General features: G+C 36.6%; 1 protein-coding gene across 5 annotated transcripts in view; it reads right to left on the reverse strand.

Moving 5' to 3' along the window:
* Positions 1-18,187, reverse strand: part of arntl2 (aryl hydrocarbon receptor nuclear translocator-like 2) — a 76,047-nt gene that overhangs the window by 24,378 nt on the left and 33,482 nt on the right. For all 5 annotated transcript variants that reach the window (XM_039761667.1, XM_039761665.1, XM_039761669.1 and 2 more), the window contains 3 exons: positions 12,483-12,600; positions 10,231-10,383; positions 9,704-9,944 (listed from right to left, as the gene is read on the reverse strand). In XM_039761667.1, the coding sequence (XP_039617601.1) occupies positions 9,704-9,944; positions 10,231-10,383; positions 12,483-12,600 (512 nt within the window). The remainder of the gene's footprint in view (positions 1-9,703; positions 9,945-10,230; positions 10,384-12,482; positions 12,601-18,187) is intronic.

Raw genomic sequence — 18,187 nt, forward strand, 5'->3', positions numbered from 1 at the left:
TATTACTGTAGTCTATTTATGATATGCAAAAGCGATTAATGTTCAATATCTGTTAAAGAAAGACTCATTTCCATTCAATGAATACATTAAAAAATAATGAACATTTAAAATATTAATTAATAAGCTTATAAACCTTTTCTTTGTGCAGATACCACAGGCATAGCTCTCTGTTCTGTTGTCATTTCTACCCCACAAAGCTGTTATTTACTAAAACTCTTTTTAATTTAACAGTTCAAGTGACTACTCTTATATTACTTCAGTTGTTTATATGTATTTATTTATTGTTCTGGTTATTGGTTTGGTTATTTATTTTGCACTTTTTAAGTTTGCATTTTGGTGCTACTATAATAGTTGTTTAGGAAAAAATTGTATGCCCTATTATTTTTAGAACATTTTGTGGTAACATACTGTACCTTCTTCTGACTGATATCAAAATTTATATTGTGATTTTATTTATATATACTTACACATATACATATATAATATAAATAATATATATACACACACATATATATATATATATATATATACACACACACATTTTATTTTTATATGTGTATATATATATATATATATATATATATATATATATATATACTTAACAGCTGTGACATTACTGCAAACAAACTAATAATAACAATAATAAATCAAATACAAGTTATTTATGTATATACATGAAGCATTTGTGCACTGTATATGAGGTTGATTTTTAAGAGGGTAACTTAAAATTAATCTTATGGCCCATTGCTGGCTACAGCAAGTACGCGTATTTTAAGACTGAATGCCTTCCTTTAATTAGCCATTTACATTCTCATTGAAAATGCAATATATTCTATGCAAAGTATGATTCTGACCAGCAAGAATATGAATTATATGTCTATATACAGTCGATTCCAGTTAATTGGACCACCGGTTAATCTGACCAGCCGCTTATTTGGACCGAATCCTAAAGATCCGAAACAGATCATATTACATAAGCCTAATATTGTTCACTTATTTGGACCAAAATTCCTTTTAATCGGACCAAAGAACGTTGACAGAGAATAATAAAAAGAAGCCACAAGTCGCCCGCGGAAAGCGGATGTAAAGCGGGTCAGAGACATCAGAGGATCCCTGAGCTCCCCAGGAGAATTTATGCTTTTATCAAAGGTCAGGAAATCGGAAAATTTGTACCAAATGAAAACCAGTGGGGGTGAACATGCCTGTCCTTTCTTTCCTAAAAGGGACCGCCCAGTAGCCGGCAACATGAAGTTGAGCATAAACAAGTGCAGCGCATAAACAGAATGTATCAGATCACACTAAACAAGTTCTTCAAACGTTGACTGGAATTTAGTAATGTAACCTTTTTTATTGTGCTTCGCATGCTGAGTGTCGTGTAGATAGTTTCAAAGAATTTGTAGATTTCTTTTTCAATAAACAAAGTTGTAAGCAACCGTACATGTACGTAGTTCTTGTTTGATGCGTTACGCCATATGCGTGTGCAGCACAATAAAAGTCATAAAGATATTTTAATATGTTACTTATAGCACGTCCCGTCTTGGTTGCACATGTATAGGGCAGTTCGTCTAATCGGACCAGCCGGTTATTAGGACCAAAATTATCGTGTCCCGATGTGGTCCGATTAACAGGAATCGACTGTATATATATGTCTATATTATATACATGTCTATATTATCTATACTAATAAAAGGCAAAGCCCTCACTCACTTCCTCACTCACTCACTCACTCATCACTTATTCTCCAACTTCCCATGTAGGTAGAAGGCTGAAATTTGGCAGGCTCATTCCTTACAGCTTACTTGGAAAAGTTGGGCAGGTTTCATTTCAAAATTCTACGCGTAATGGTCATAACTGGAACCTATTTTTATCCATATACTGTAATGGACAGCAGCTCGATGGCCTCCCACGTAATCACATGAACTGACTGTGAACGCAGTATGTAGAAAACAATGAAGAGCTCCAAAGAGCGCTGAAGAAAAAACGCATACAAGCATATTCATAAGTGCAGCTACTGCGGAAACAAAGCACGGTGTAAACCGTAATTTTAAATTATATTTATAGACACTCTCCCGCTGCCGTTTGTCATGCCTTCGACGAATACTTTATTCGCGAGATACAAGTTTAATGAGAAGACACGAGGTATAAACGAAACTTTGGATCACTTTGTAACGGAGTTAAAATTGCTGTAGCGAGAAACTTTTAAGTGCCGGGTCTTAGCTAACATGAAATAAATCCGTGGACATCGCAACATCACACAAGAGAGCAGCTCATGTGAACTGACCGAATGTAGTATGAGTGATCACTTCCATGCACCAAACCTGTTCAAACAACGCATTACACAATTGACAAGGTAGGAAAAGAATATGCCGTTTGTCATGCCTTCGACGAATACTTTATTCGCGAGATACAAGTTTAATGAGAAGACACGAGGTATAAACGAAACTTTGGATCACTTTGTAACGGAGTTAAAATTGCTGTAGCGAGAAACTTTTAAGTGCCGGGTTTTAGCTAACATGAAATAAATCCGTGGACATCGCAACATCACACAAGAGAGCAGCTCATGTGAACTGACCGAATGTAGTATGAGTGATCACTTCCATGCACCAAACCTGTTCAAACAACGCATTACACAATTGACAAGGTAGGAAAAGAATATGCTCCGAGCTGAGCTCCACAGCTAACGCAGTCTTGCGGAAGCAACTTCGTCACGCTGCCACCAAATACTCTCTCCAATATATCTCTCCACACTCAATGTATTCCTCGCATCCCTGTTATACCATCTGATCTACCATTTCAATTCAAATGCCTCCAATTTCCAGTAAGGCTCTGCTTCGCGATGACAAGTAATAAGTCTCAGGGACAGACCCTACAAAAGGTTGCCTTTGATCTGAGGCAAGATTGCTTTTCTCCTGGACAACTATACGTTGCATTCTCAAGAGTAGGCTCGCACAGCTTCGTCATATTACAACCGGAATGCTGAACTGACAACGTGCTATACGTGCTATACAAAGAGAACTATAGCAATCGTAATAAACGAACAATAAAACAGCAGGGAACCCGTGGATTAAATAAAAAGGCAGCTTCCTTGGCTAAGCAAGGAAAAAGGATGGCCTTATATGTCGTTCGTTTATAAAACAGTGGAGAAGCTGTGTAAAGGCTGCTTCACAGAAAACCAGCGGAGAGCCTTATATGAGCAGGCAGTCAGCTAAAGAAGGGAATCAATAAATATCTATAATCATAATAAACGAATAAAAAAATAGCGTAGAAGCCGTGGATTAAATAAAGGAAATGGGTACCTGAACAGTAAAATAAGTCTCAAATAGCTACACAATAACTATAACAATCGTAATAAACGAACAATGAAACAGTACAGAACCACAAAGCAAGGAGAAAGGACGGCCTTATATGGCGTTCGTTTATAAAGCAGCAGAGAAGCTGTGTGAAGGCAGCTACACAAAACAACAGCAGAGCGCCACAATCTGAATGTATTCCTTGCATCATCGTTATACCCTCTGATCTCCCATTTCAATTCAAATGCCTCCAATTTCCAGTAAGGCTCTGCTTCACGATGACAATTAATAAGTCTCAGGGACACACCCTACAAAAGGTTGCCATTGATTTCAGGCAACATTGCTTTTCTCCTGGACAACTATACGTTGCATTCTCAAGAGTGAGCACAGCTTGGTCATATTACAACCGGAGTGCTGAACTGACAACGTGGTATACAAAGAGATCCTTAACAGATAGTTATTGGTATATTTTCCCTCAGTTTAAAAAGGTTTTCTTTTCTTCTTAATAAAAATTTAAAAGCAGTACTTCGTCGCTGTGAAGCGCGGGGATTTTGCTATATACAGTATATATATATATGTAGATATATATGTGTGTGTATATATGTAGATCTGTATATATAGGTATATATATGTGTCTGTGTATATATATATATGTGTCTGTGTATATATATATATATATATATATATATATACTGTATATGTGTGTGTATGTATGTGTGTATATATATATATATATATATATATGTACGTGTGTATATATATGTATAGATATGTATATATGTATACATGTTTATATGTGTGTGTCTGTGTGTTTGTATGTATATATATATATATATATATATATATATATATATATATATATATATATATATATATATATATATATATATATATATATATATATATATGACAGCAACACTCATAACAGTGACAAAACAATTACATTGACAATCATGTTATGTTATTTTTAAAATGTTTCCTTTTTCTTTTCATAACTTCTTTTACACACTACTTCTCCGCTGCGAAGTGCGGGTATTTTGCTAGTATAATAATATATATATTTCGTGATGAATGAGTCAGTGTTATTTGGCTTATACAGTATATATATATATATATATATATATATATATATATATATATATATATATATATATATATATATATATACTGTATAAGCCAAATAACACTGACTCATTCATCACGAAATCTCCCGAACCATGAGGACTTGGGACTTGAAATTTGGAATGTAGGTTACCCTTGGCCCATAGTTGCTCGCTAAGAAACAGATTTAAAAATTTTGTGGTCCAAGGATCAAATTTCTTATAGTTTTTTAGACCCATTCACTCTATTTCTTTCCAATATAAATTTCTTTAAAGTAAATTAAAAATACTTTCATTTTTCTGAAGAGTACAAGGTTTTTTTGATATTTTCAAGTTTTCACAAAGTGCTTACAGTTTGCCAGTTATTTATCTTTTTAAAATAATTTAGTTAGGTTATTCTAATGTATATTAAAGCAATTTTTTTTGAGGATTTCAATTTTCATACTTATTTTATTCTTTTTCATACTTTCTTCACAAATTCTTCTATTAGGTTTATACCTCTTTAAATAAACCCATAAAACTATGACCGAGGAAGAAAGGATTTATATTCACAAAGTAATGGTCCCTCACCACGTGGTGCAGATGAGCGTTGACGGCATGTGCCTGTTCTCCTCGCTGGCCTGCCTTGTACACAGCACTGCCGCTACACTTAAAACAGCTTATATTTGAGTAAACCATTTCAAGAAATAATTAGCAACCTATTTTGTTTCATTTCTGTGCTAAACCTTGCCTTATGACCTTTACAGGATGTATACTGTCACGTTGTATATTTTACAACATATTTTTCCTGTTGCTATCCCGTAGCGAAGCACAGGTATTCAGCTAGTAAATATATAACCGAGGGACTTTTCCCATTGTATTCTATGGATTTCATATTTGTAATTACATCCAAAGATGTCTGCAAGTATGACTTGACTAGTTAAAATATTATTTTTAGTATTAGTAATAGTATTTTACACATCAAAAATTTTATTCTATATATCTCCAGTGAAAACACAATAAAGACACCTTTAAAGTCTAATCATAACTGATGAAAATATAACTGCAGAGTGAGAATCTCTGACATCTCCAGCTCACTACTTTGATTGGTTAAAACATAATTACATAATGCCTAAACATAATTTTGACTGTTTTCTGAATGGGAACTGGTACAAACAAAAACAGGATCTGACATTAAATGCTAAAATGGTTCACCATGAGTCTCCAAGTGGTTTTAACTTTAGAAATATTCAATTAATACAAGAAAAGAAAGATCAGAATAACATTATTATACCCATGGTAGAAATTAGAAAAAAGACAAATAAAGGACTGCTTTCTTTATTCTGAAATCTCATCAAAATAGGACTACTATGATTAATCAATGTAATCGATTCAAAAATTTAATTTAATTGTATTTTCTTAACCGAGTAATCATCCCACACATGGCACACCAGCATGTTACAACTCTCTCTAATGTTTTGAGCTGACTAATCAAGATTGTGAATACACCACATTCAGCAGAACAAGGTTCCTCCAAAATTCTCCTTTGTGTCGGAGTATTTCATCTGTAAATCTCTGAAAATGGTTGTTTGTTCATTGTGTAAAAAACAGATGCTGTTCCATAACAGTTTTAGCTCATTGCATGAACAACTAAAGAGGAAGCACGCTGAAGTACAAACAAGACAACAATACCGTAAGTAGCCCATTTACACTTACTTAGCTGTTTGACAATAGTTCTTCTGGTGTTGTGAAGATGGTTAATTTAAGAAATTCATTGTTAATGACTAGTGTTGGGACAAAAGAGCTACAGTTAACTGCTTTCAGGCAAAATACATTAATTGTCTGGTAAATGCATTTGTCAGGTGCCAAGTCATGTTTGAGTACACAGGGTAGATAAATATGATATAACAGTCAATTAAATGCATTTACTAGCTTTATTTCAGGCACAGTTGCATTTTCACCTTTTGCCATATATTTATTTCTTGGTGATTTACTGAAAGAAAACTACTTATTATCAGAAGTTGGAAAAAACTGATCAGCAATAGATAGATAGATAAAAAACACTTTATTTGTCCCCAAAGGGAAAATAAACGTTACCGAAATTAAAACCGAAATTAAATAAACATACTAAAAACAAACAACAACTCCCCCCCTCCCAAATTCCTATTAAGTTATTTTTTTAGTTCACCAGTTGATGCAACTGATCCAAACCAAAGGAGAGTCTGTAGCATAGTAACATGCAGTTGTCTTCTCACAGGAGAGCTACTGCTGTGGAGTTGGCTTTTTTGAAAGTAAACACAGTTTCTACAGCAGTTTAGATTTTCGGGTACAAGACCATACAGATCAGAAAAATCCCGGTTTTAGCGTTAAAAAGGTGCAAAAATAACCATGTCTTAAGAAAATTGGGCTCTTTCTATATTCTCTTTTAAGTCATTGAGGACAGACTCATCATCGTCTAGCCTCTGTCATCTTGCCAGAAAGAAGCACCCTGGAAAAAGCACTATGTAAATTATACGGATTGTTACCTATGAAGTATTCTGCACTAAAACATTTTTTTCTCACTTCTTGAGTTCACCTCCTATGTCTGAAACAAACAGTAATTTCTTTTTTTAGCAGAAGGGCTGTTTGAGTGTATTCAGATGTGTATTGCACAGAACCTTCTGCACAGAATCTTTAATAGATTAGTAATGTGTACTTATGTTGTAACCTACTGATTAAGATAAAGTAGTGCTGTTTCTCGCAACAAATATGCTTTACTTGCAGGTAACCTTGTTCACCGAATATTTTCCTGGAAATTCATCTTGCTGCTGACTTTGGTGAACATTTTTTTCTCCGGCACCCCATGATGCTTCATGAGGCCAGAGCGCCAGAGTTGTAGCAGAAATGCACAGAACTTTAACACATGTGTACTGCAAGATCATTGTGGAGTTGCAGCCTCCCTTTCCCCAAGAAAAAAAAAAAACACATGCAACCCTGTGAAATAATAACAATAATGACATATTTATCTCTGCTTGCAAGATGTTTCTAGGCTTACAGTCCAGTCCAGTTAATAATGTAACAAAAACACTTGCAAAACAAAACATACAGTATAATGCAAATAGAAACACCATACACAAACTGAGAGACAACAACTAGAACTAGTTTTGTATCCATTCCTAGACTACCAGGCATACTTCCAAGAATGATGAAAAAAAAAAAATGAAAGACAAATTTCAAAAAGGGTCAGTCTTCAGTTCTACATGGTCTTAAGTCAAGCAGGTGCCATAACACCAGGATGTTATGCAGCCAGTAAGAATGAGCTTGAATGCATACTTGTAAAAGTTAGGGACAACATACAGAAAATTCACAGCTTTATCAGATGACTGAGGAGGCAAAGATGAGGTTGAGCCTTGTTAACAACAGCCATAATTTGTTATGCTGTCATTTAATACTGTACTTATGTCCGATTATGAAGGCAAGGATATTTTTAGCCTCCCTGTTGAACTGTATTCTTCCAAACTGAGTTTTAAAATGCCTGTTTATTTTTTTGTAGTATCATTACATATTTATGCACTCCTCAATATATCATATCATTATGACAGTTATGTCATTAGAGCACTATCTTTTTTGAATTTCTTGTGGCACCACTATTTTGTTGTAGTTTTAGTTGGCTAAAGGTACTTTATTCATGGACTCAGAAAACAGAACAAACATACCTTTAAACATAATCAGTACAATGGATGTTTCTCTGGTATTTTGAAATTTTTCCAGTCCCTGACTTCTGTACATTAGTTCCAATAATACTTTAGCACTAGGATGTTAAAATGTTCCATTCACTATGACTTTAATATTTGTTTTGGCATAGTCCGCTCATGTTCTTCTGTGTTATGGTGTAAGGCCTCTGCCTGCTTCAGTCACACATGTTGTGAGCGCTCTACCTCCATCAATCTTACTGGGACCACAGCACATACATGTATGAACCAGAATAAACAGATGATCAGCTCCAACAAAAAATGCTTCACTTTATAACACAATTTTTCTGGTAAATTAATCTTGTACAATGATAGTGAAAAAATAACTTTTACTTAAAAACATACCAAACTTATCTTTTAACTGCTATATTCACAACTCTGCTTAGCAGAATTCATTCTTTTGAAGAAAAGGTACAAGAAGAGCTGATGTGTGTGTGGTATATCAGTCTGATCAGCCCCTTCTTGCAATAATTTCTAGAAAGATTGTTCTGACAGCCAAGTTCGCAATGGATTTCATGCAATCACATTCTGAAAATGCTAGACAATTTGGTTTTCACCGAGGCAAGTAGATTCTGCAACAGAAAACAAGGGGTGGATGCAAAAAAAAAAACTATCAAGAAAATATTCAAGTTTTCTTACTTTTGCAAGTTTCAGGTAAGGAATGTTATTGCCTATGTGCTATTTCCATAACGGTTTTTGAGTATCTTTCACAATGTTACTGCACAGGTTTTTATCTGTATTAAGAGCTCAGGAAAATGCTACAGATTGTGAACATCATTTCATTTGAAACTGTACCTATTGAAGAAGTGACACTGGATTTTGACAAGTCATTAAAGAACACAGTAATCAGTAGGTCTCTCAAAACACTGAATGAATTGTGACCATAAAAATCCCATCAGGTGGCTTATCTTCAATGGTTTTCAGAAAATTATTTCAAACCTTCAAAACTCCTTTGCTGACTTACTAGGTCACTGTTCAAATATTTTAAAATGCCTGTCTACACTGCTTACACCATATACATGTGTTGGGAAGCAAAGATCTTCAAATAATGGCTTTCTTATGGCTTTCTTTAATCTGAATCCTGCTTTATTACTCTTGCATAATTTATATAGTTCCTTCATGTTACTTTGTCTTTTTTAGTATTACCACATACCCTGTTGTATTTATTTATACCATTAACATTACTGTTCCAGTGTAAAACCTGTCAGGTGTCATTTTTAAGCATGTGTTACGTTAAAGAGATCTGTCTATTACCTCTACCTAGTACACTATAATTTTATACTGAAGTTTCAGCTTGAGGCTATGTTAGAAGACTACCACAATCTCCAACAGTAGCTGAATATTTTTTTTTAACATAATAACTAAACAGAACCCAACCAAATAAAATCAGCATAGGAAACACAAACATTTCAAAGACAATCCATGAAACTTAGAACTCAAACCATCTGACTATACAAGCTATATAACAAGTGAGCGCCATCTAAAATAGTTCTTATATATTAGAAAGAACAGCAAATAAAATAATAAGGTTCAGTATGGTACTGTGCTGCTGGGATTCACAGGGTATATGATTGCAAACTGCGAAGTCATCAACAATACTCACCGTTGATCCACAAAAGCAAACTTGCCATCTATAGCAAATCGGGTAACAAACTCCGCAGGTTTGACTTTAATCTCTCCCTTATCACATGGAATTATATGAGGATGTAAACGACCAACAGCCACAAGGCAGCTGAAATTACTGCTTTCTTTCTCTGCATCATTTTCGACTTCTATCCCAACTTGAGTGGCTGGCCAGCTCTTCATATAACCAGTGCAGTGAACTGTGCAGTATTTTCGAGCATCTATGGTTAAGAAAGCAAAAACATCAGTTAAAAATCCATTCATATGAGGTACAAATAATCATTTTAAAGACTATTTTTAAAGCACATAACAATACTATCCACAGTAGAGATGAAACAGATCTAATTCAGGTCGCTCTTTTTGTTTTTATTATTGTGATTGGTAGGATAGTTAAGTTCTCTATTGTATTTTTGCATTAATATGGTAGTATGTGATATTCATGCCTTTAACAGAAACGAGCTATGTTTCCATAGTATACTAGGCTACAATTAAATTTTTGTATCTTACCTTTTTTCTTTGAAGCATTTGGCTGAGAACATTCCTTGTCATCTGACTTCATTCCTACCCTGTTGCACTTCATACGGCAGAAAAATGATCTTCTAGCACCAGAACTCAGTCGAGCTGTCCCTAATGGAATGTCTGTCTGTACCTGCAACCCAGCTGGAATTTAAACAAAATTAAATATTTGCTAATAAAAACAACTCAAGCTGGCCAAAGACTAAGGATTGGTTAGATTTCTTTTATGTAAAAAAAAAAAACAGCATGTTCTGACCTTCTTATTTTAACAAGTTAGATAATGTGATTCAGTTAAACATTTATATATATACCCATTGTCTGGATATGTACAGTGAATTCAGAAAGTATTTAGACCCCTTCACTTTCTGATCACTTTAATGTGTGTGATTTAATTTTACATGGATCAATTTTTGACCACCAATCTATACTTAATAATCCATAATGTCAAAATGAAAATATGTTTTCTGAAAGGTTGCAAATGTATTAAAAAATCAAAAACTGAAATCTCAGATTCATGTAAGCACTAAGACATTTAGTTCAGTACTTTGTAGAAGCCCCTTAGGCAGAAATTACAGCTTTGAGTCTTCTTGAGCAAGTCTCTACAAGCTTTGCAAACTTGGTTTCGAGCAATTTTCCCAATTCTTCCTGCAGATTCTCTCAAGCTCTGTTAGATTGGATGGGAACTACCTGTAAACTGCCATCTTCAGATCCCTTCACAGACATTCTGTGGGATTTAATTATGGGTTTGGCTGGACCACTTAATGACAATCAGAGACTTCTACCAAAGCCACTCCAGCATTGTCTTGGCTGTATGCTTTGGGTTATTGTTGCTAGTCTGAGATTGTATGTAGTCTGGAACAGATTTTCTTTAAAGACCTCTCTGTATCTGACTGCATTCCTCCGCCCCTCAAAATTCTGACCAGTCTCCCTGTTCATGCCATTGAGATGCACCTAAACAGCATGATACGGCTACCACCAACCTTCACATTATGAATGGTATTAGGCAAGTCATCAGCAATGAAATTAATGACTTCACCAGGCATAAAGCTTGGAGTTCTGCCCAAAGAGTTCATTTTTTGTTCTCACCACACCAAAGAATATTTTCCCATATCTCTCTCTCTAAGCCCTTTAAACTTTTACATGCCTGTTACTAAAAAGTGGCTTCCTATAAGCCACTTTGACATAAACAACTGATTAATGGGAGTGTTGCTGAGACGGTTATCCTTCCAACAAGTTCGATCTCAGCAGAGGACTTCTGAAGCTCTGTTAGAGTGACCAGTGGTTCTTCTTGCCCAGTTATTCAGTTTTGCTGGTGGTTTCAAAGATCTTTCATTTCATAATTACAGAGGCTCCTGTGCCCCTAAAACACTTAAAGCTTTAGAAATAACTTTAAACCCTTTCCTTGATCATGGAGGTCCACAGAGTTTTCCTTGGATTTCACGGCTAGGATTTTGTCCTAACTTTCAGTGTGAATTGTGGGACCTTATATACACAGATATGTGCATTTCTAAACAACATCCTGTCAATTCAATTTGTCACGTCAGCTCCAATCAGGTTCTAGACACTTCTCAAGGAGAATTAAAGCAAACAGAGTTACAGTGAAGGGTCTAAATATTTATGTAAATGATACATTTAAAGTTTTGATTTTTAATACAATTGCAAAACTTTTTGGAAATATGCTTTCTTTTTGTCACTATTATTCATTTAAAATTAAATCTACAACACATTAAAGTGTGCAGGAAGTGAAGGTGTCTGAATACTTTCTGAATACAATAAGGTTATTTAATTACAAATTAGTATGTATTACTGTTTTCTTGTAAATAGACATCCTTCACATTTTTAATATTTATTATTCATTTATTTGTATCTTCTCTCTAGTAGTGACCCTTCAACCAATTCCATACCACTAATATAAATATTCTGTTGGAAACACTAAAAACTATAAAGTTTCATTATTCTGACACAAGTTGCAGGATTCCAAATCCTTACACAAGAGAAGCTTAGCTAGGTTTTAGCCTGAATACACAAAAAACAAAACAACAGTATATTTTAACTATACACTGCCATTTATAATGTAGTACTAAATATATTTCCTCTTTTAAACATTTTTTCAAATACCACCTAAAGCTAGAAATGAAAAAAAAATAATTTTACAAGATGAAATTAAAGAAAATTAATATGCATAACTTGAAAACATAAACCTTAACAAAAAAACACTTGCATATTTAAACATAGCAACTCACTTTTGGCATCTATTAGTCTCTCCCGTGGTGATACATCAGAAGCAGAAAGTTGTTCTTTCACCTTGGCAATATCCTTTGGATGCACATAATCAAAAAGGCTCTGTCCAATTAGTTCAGCCTTTAAAATATTTACATGAAGAACAAATTAAGAATTATTATTTTAATTTACAAAACATTTTTTCATTTTCCAAGATAAGAAATGCTAATAAAATGGATTTACAGTGAAATATTAGTCAATAAACTACAGTTTTTATTGAATTATTTCAATTGCAATGAGTTATTGTAAATAACAATTCAGAACTGAGAGGGACAGCATTCCCATGCTGAAGGAGATGGTGCCTAGGAGAAGGTAATAAAGCCACCTTGTTACATAGAAATAGCCTCCAGTACATACTTGGAAATTTTCAGGCATATGTGACATATGTGACAGAAGTGAAAGAGTCTGGAGATACCGTGGCGAATGTTATGCAGCCTGCAACCTCATTCAGCATGACCGGTTTGTGTCAGTGGGTCAGTGATAATCTAAGAGGGCATACTCTTGGAGGGTCACACAGACCTCCATGTTCAAGGCACTGGTACCCCAACTGCTATTAGGTACCGGGATGAAATCCTCAGAGCCATTATCAGAACTGACGTTCGTGCAGTGGGTCCTGTGTTCCTCCTGGTGCAGGACAATGCCCAGCCTCATGTGGACAGTGTGTAGGCAGTTCCAGGATGATGAAGGCACTGATGCCATTAACTGGCCGACATGTTCCCCAGACCTGAATCAAATTGAGAACCTCTGTGATGTTGCATATCGGTACATCCCATGCTGCCAAGTGGTGCCACAGACTGTCCAAGAGCGCACCGATGCCCTGATCCAGGTCTAAGAGGAGATCCCCCATGACACCATCTTATCAGAAGCATGCCGAGACATTGGGAGTGCATAGAGGCAAGTGGGGGCAATACACAATACTGAATCAAATATGAGTTGCCGTGAAGAAATTCACACAAGTTGGATCAGCCTGTGATTTTTGAATTTTTGACTTTGATTTTTGGTGTGATGTTGAATCCAGTCCTCAACTGGTTGGTGATTTTTGTTTCCATTGACCATTTTTACATCATTTTGTTCACAACGAATTACACAGTAGTACTCAGTAAAGATTTTTCACTTGAATATTTTGTTCATCAAGATGCAATGTGTGAATTAAGTGTTCTCTTAATTTTTGAGGAGTGTATTTCTACTATTAAGTGGTAACTCCAAACAGTTAAGAATACTAACAAACCTTAAATTACAGGATTTGAATTTTATTTTAACATATTCCAGTCAATAGTTAGGTTTGAAAATTGCCAGTTTGTCAAAGATAAATTAATACTTTTTAAAATTTGCTGCAAAATAATAAAAAAAATTAAGACAATTTCTTCATCTACATTATCTTAAAAAGCTGTTATTTCTAACAGAATACACGATTGAGCTATACAAATCATTCACTTCCTACTACAAAATTAATTCAGAACAGGGCAGCAAGGACTATAATTAGAACTAAGAAGTTACAAAGATACAACTCCAGTTTGCACTGCCTTCCAAATTTAGTTTGTGGTGGATTTCAAAAATCCTCCTCTTGCATATAGATGCATTAACTTTTTCTTTCAGCTTTTAGAATGCATAGTGGTACTTGATCTGCTAACATTTTTGTGTTTAACTGATATTTTGTAGTTTGACTGCAGATTGATTAAATGGCTGACCTTCATATATGTATGCTACATTTGGTTTATCTGTTTATGATATAGGTCATTTAATCATAATAGTATACTGTATTTGTAACTATCACACACAAGGTTAAATGCTTTTAGAATAAAAATATTCTACCTGTGCAACACCCAATTGGCTCATTTTACTTTATTTTAACAGTAATATACAAGTAACACCTGTAATAACAACAGCAAAATATAGTGATTTCCAAGTTATTAATTTAATGACTAGATTTTACTACATCTGTCTGCAGAATTATTCCGAGTATCCAAAACATTGCCAGCCATGCCGTTTTAAATGTAAAAATATAGAAATACCCAAACCCCAAGAAAAACACGGATTGCTAGATGGCAGCCTCTATGGGTTGCAGCAGTGACTCATATCCCTAAAGGGCATCATGGGGTTTGAAATTTTCCAACTCAAACCTGATGCGAGCACGCAAGACACACCCATCCAATTGCGTGCTTGTCATGGGGAGGGACTTCTGGTCCGCGGCCATTTGGCTCCCCTCCTGCGGCGACGACGTGCTCGCTGGCGGTCTTGTTGCGGCTCCTTCTCCGCAGCTCCCGCCGCGCTGTCGAAGCTCCCGTAGACCAGCATGCGCCCGCCACTGACGCGGATCCGGGCAGCCCCTGCTTGAAAGACAGAAAACACGCCGGGGCCGGCTGCCGATAGGCAGGGAACTCACCTCCCAGGTCCCGTCTAACCGAGGAGACGTCCGCACTAATCGGAGCCCGCTACACTCGCGTCATGCACGTCGCCAACCCGCGACAGGGGAAAACGGATCCTGCGGATCCATGGCGGTCCGTGGGGTACATTTACCCCGTGGGGCTGTGTGCACACCACTCCTGCGGCATGTGGGTGGGGTTCCCTTGCTGCGCCGGGCAGTTCACAGCAAGATTTTTTTTGTACAGGTCTCCGCCTTAGAACAGGCGGAGTATCCTTCCGACTATGCCAGATGTGGACGTGGCCCGGACATAGACAGGCAGACATGTTCTTTTTCCACCACCACACGTTTATTTACAATATGTCACAAATGTTAAGTGCACTGCCACCAAACCCCCCAGTCTCCCCAAAGTCAAAAGTCACTGTCCACACACATAAACACTCAGGCCTCTCCTCGCCTCCTCTGTCACAACCTTGTCCTCTTCCTCACCCGACTCCAGCCTCGAATGAAGGGAGGTGGCCCCTTTTATCCACACCCGGATGTGCTCCAGGTGCTCCCCGGCAATCACCCGCCGACACGCCCCAGTGTGGCGGAAGTGCCGGCTGTACTCCCGGAAGCTCTCCGGGTGTCCCTTCTTCTCTCCCCCCCAGCACTTCCTGGTGTGGCGGAAGTGCTGAGGTCCAGGGTTCCCAAGGCATCGGGGCGCCCCCTGGAAGTGACCACGGGCCCCTACAGGGTTGGGCTTCCAAGACTTCTACCCGTGGCCTCCAAAGCAACCAGGGTGGCGGCCCCCACGTGATCCAGGGCGGGCGTAGACCCTCTTCCGGTCGTTCAGGGCATCCCGGCTGGGTCGTCGCCCCTGGCATCCCTGACACTGTGTCTGTCTATGTCGGGTTTGGGGAGCTGGAGCACCTTATGCAGGTCACACTGGATAATGCTCAAAGCAAGAGTGTTGAGGAGCTGCTCAGAAACAGAATTCATTTTCTGGTCAGGTACACTAATGTGTATATTAGGAATTTATCTTGATAGTATTGGTGCAACATTTAAGGACAATATAGAATACAAAATATAAATACAAGAAGATGAAATATAAAAGGATAAAATATGATGAAGCATAAAGGGGAACTAATACAAAAAAATAAAAAAAGAGATTGGAGGATTAAAATGTCCAGTCAGTCTAGTGTGAAGGTATACACAGATACTGAGTAGGAGCTCAGACATGATTAGTAAGAATAAATGAACGTGGGGGAAAAAAATAGGTGATGTGTTGCTTTAGCTTTCACTGCACAAGATGGCTGGTGGAGAGAAGTCTTTGGAAAAGGTGATGCCCTGGGTTAGTCGGATCAGGAATAACCTTTGCAGTCATATACAAGTTCAGAGTAAGGAAGAAGGCTGCAATATATAGTAAGATACAGCCTATGATCCTTTGCCAGGCTTTTATGATGCACTGCAGATTGACCTTAGCCATGAACAAAAGACACACCAAACCAGTTATAGAGGAGGTGACTTGTTGATGGATATGTAGAATTAAAACAATATTGCTCAGATAGGTCTTGTTAATAATGCATGTGATGTTTTTGTCCCACTTAGGGTTTTGTAAGAGCACAGTGCCCAGAAACTTAAATGATTTTGTCATCTCAACAGCAGAGTCATTTATAGGCAGGGATAGGTGAGCAGGTGACTGAAATCTATTATCATCTCCTGAGTTTTTCTGAATGTTAATGTAAAATTTATATGGCTGCACCACAATGTCAGATTTTCCACTTCTGGTCTGTATATAGACTCATCGTTGTTTGAAATAAGGTCTATAAGTGTTATGTCATTTGCAAATTTAAGAATTCTGACAGACTAATCACCAGAGGTGCAGTCATTTGTATAAAGTGAGAAGAATAGTGGCCAAAGGACACATCCTGTGGTGCACCAGTACTAAGGGTTAATGGGTGACTTTTGTGTGCCCATCCACACATACTGTTTCCTATCTGTAAGGAAAGTCTGTGATCCAATGGCAGATTGAACTAGGCAAGTTGAACTGGGCGAGTCTCTTATCTAGATATTCTGGGATGATTGCATTGAAGTCCACAAACAAGATCTTCACATATGCCTCTGGTGTATCAAGGTGCTGGTAAATGAAGCTCACACCTAAATTCACTGCATTATCCACAGACTGGTTGGCTTTGCATGCAAACTGAAACGGGTCCAGGAAGTTTTTTGTAATATTCTTAAGGTAATTCAAAATAAGGCATTCAAAGGTCTTCATTACAACAGAGGTTAAAGCTACTGGTCTCTAGCCATTTAAGCCTGTGACCTTTAATTGTTTTGCTACTGGAACAATGGAGGAGGTCTTGAAATAGGCAGGAACAATACACAGATCCAGAGACTGGTTGAAAATGTCTTGCAAATACTGTAGACAATAGCTCTGCACAGTGCCGGAGTGTGGAAGAGGAAATACCAAGTAATTGTTAACAAAAATAACATTTTAATTGCTATACTTAGTTTTCCTTAGAGTGTATAGCCAAGTGAGGATGCCATTACGCTAAAATATAAATACATTTCACCATGTCATTTGTGCGTAGCATCAGTATAGTTATTCTGTAAAGTACGCCAGGTACAACTGACAGATGGAGTTAATAGATATGCCTGCGAATATGAGTTAGTACTAATGCAATTGCTTTAAAATTAAGCATTAAGCTCTGCTTGTTCAACAATTTGTTACCTTATAAAAGGTCTAATAAACATCATGTTCAATGGAGTATAAAAGCTGCTACTCCAAAAAGTAGGTTTAACAGAAGTCTCTATTTCTAACTTTAAAACAATAAAAGCTAAATTTGTCGAGAGATGTCAGTGATCGTGATTTCATTGGTATGCTCTTTACAAATAGTCAAAGCTTAGTTTAAATAAGGGTTGCATTAAGTGCCACTCTAAACTCATTTCTACATTTTCTCTATAGTTTTCTAGCACTTAATCAAACTGTAGCCAATGCAGCAATATATAAAAGTTTACTCAGCATTGTGTGATCAGTACTGCATTACTTTCATTGATAAAGTCAGATTTTAAAAAAAGTCCCTTTTTAATGCAGTTTTCTAAAACTGTATACCTAAACAACATTCTCATTTGGTTTCAGCCAGCATTATGTTGAAACCACATGCTTTATATAAATTCACTTCTTATTAGAGAAGTAGAGACTAGGGCTGGGTATCAGCACTGATGTCTAGATTCCAATCCAAATTGATTCACAATGCATCGATTCCATATCAATTTTTTCTTGACTGAATTAGCATGCACTGATATATTTGATATTATATATAA

The sequence above is a fragment of the Polypterus senegalus genome, chromosome 8, assembly GCF_016835505.1.
Source record: "Polypterus senegalus isolate Bchr_013 chromosome 8, ASM1683550v1, whole genome shotgun sequence".
Lineage (NCBI taxonomy): Eukaryota > Metazoa > Chordata > Cladistia > Polypteriformes > Polypteridae > Polypterus > Polypterus senegalus.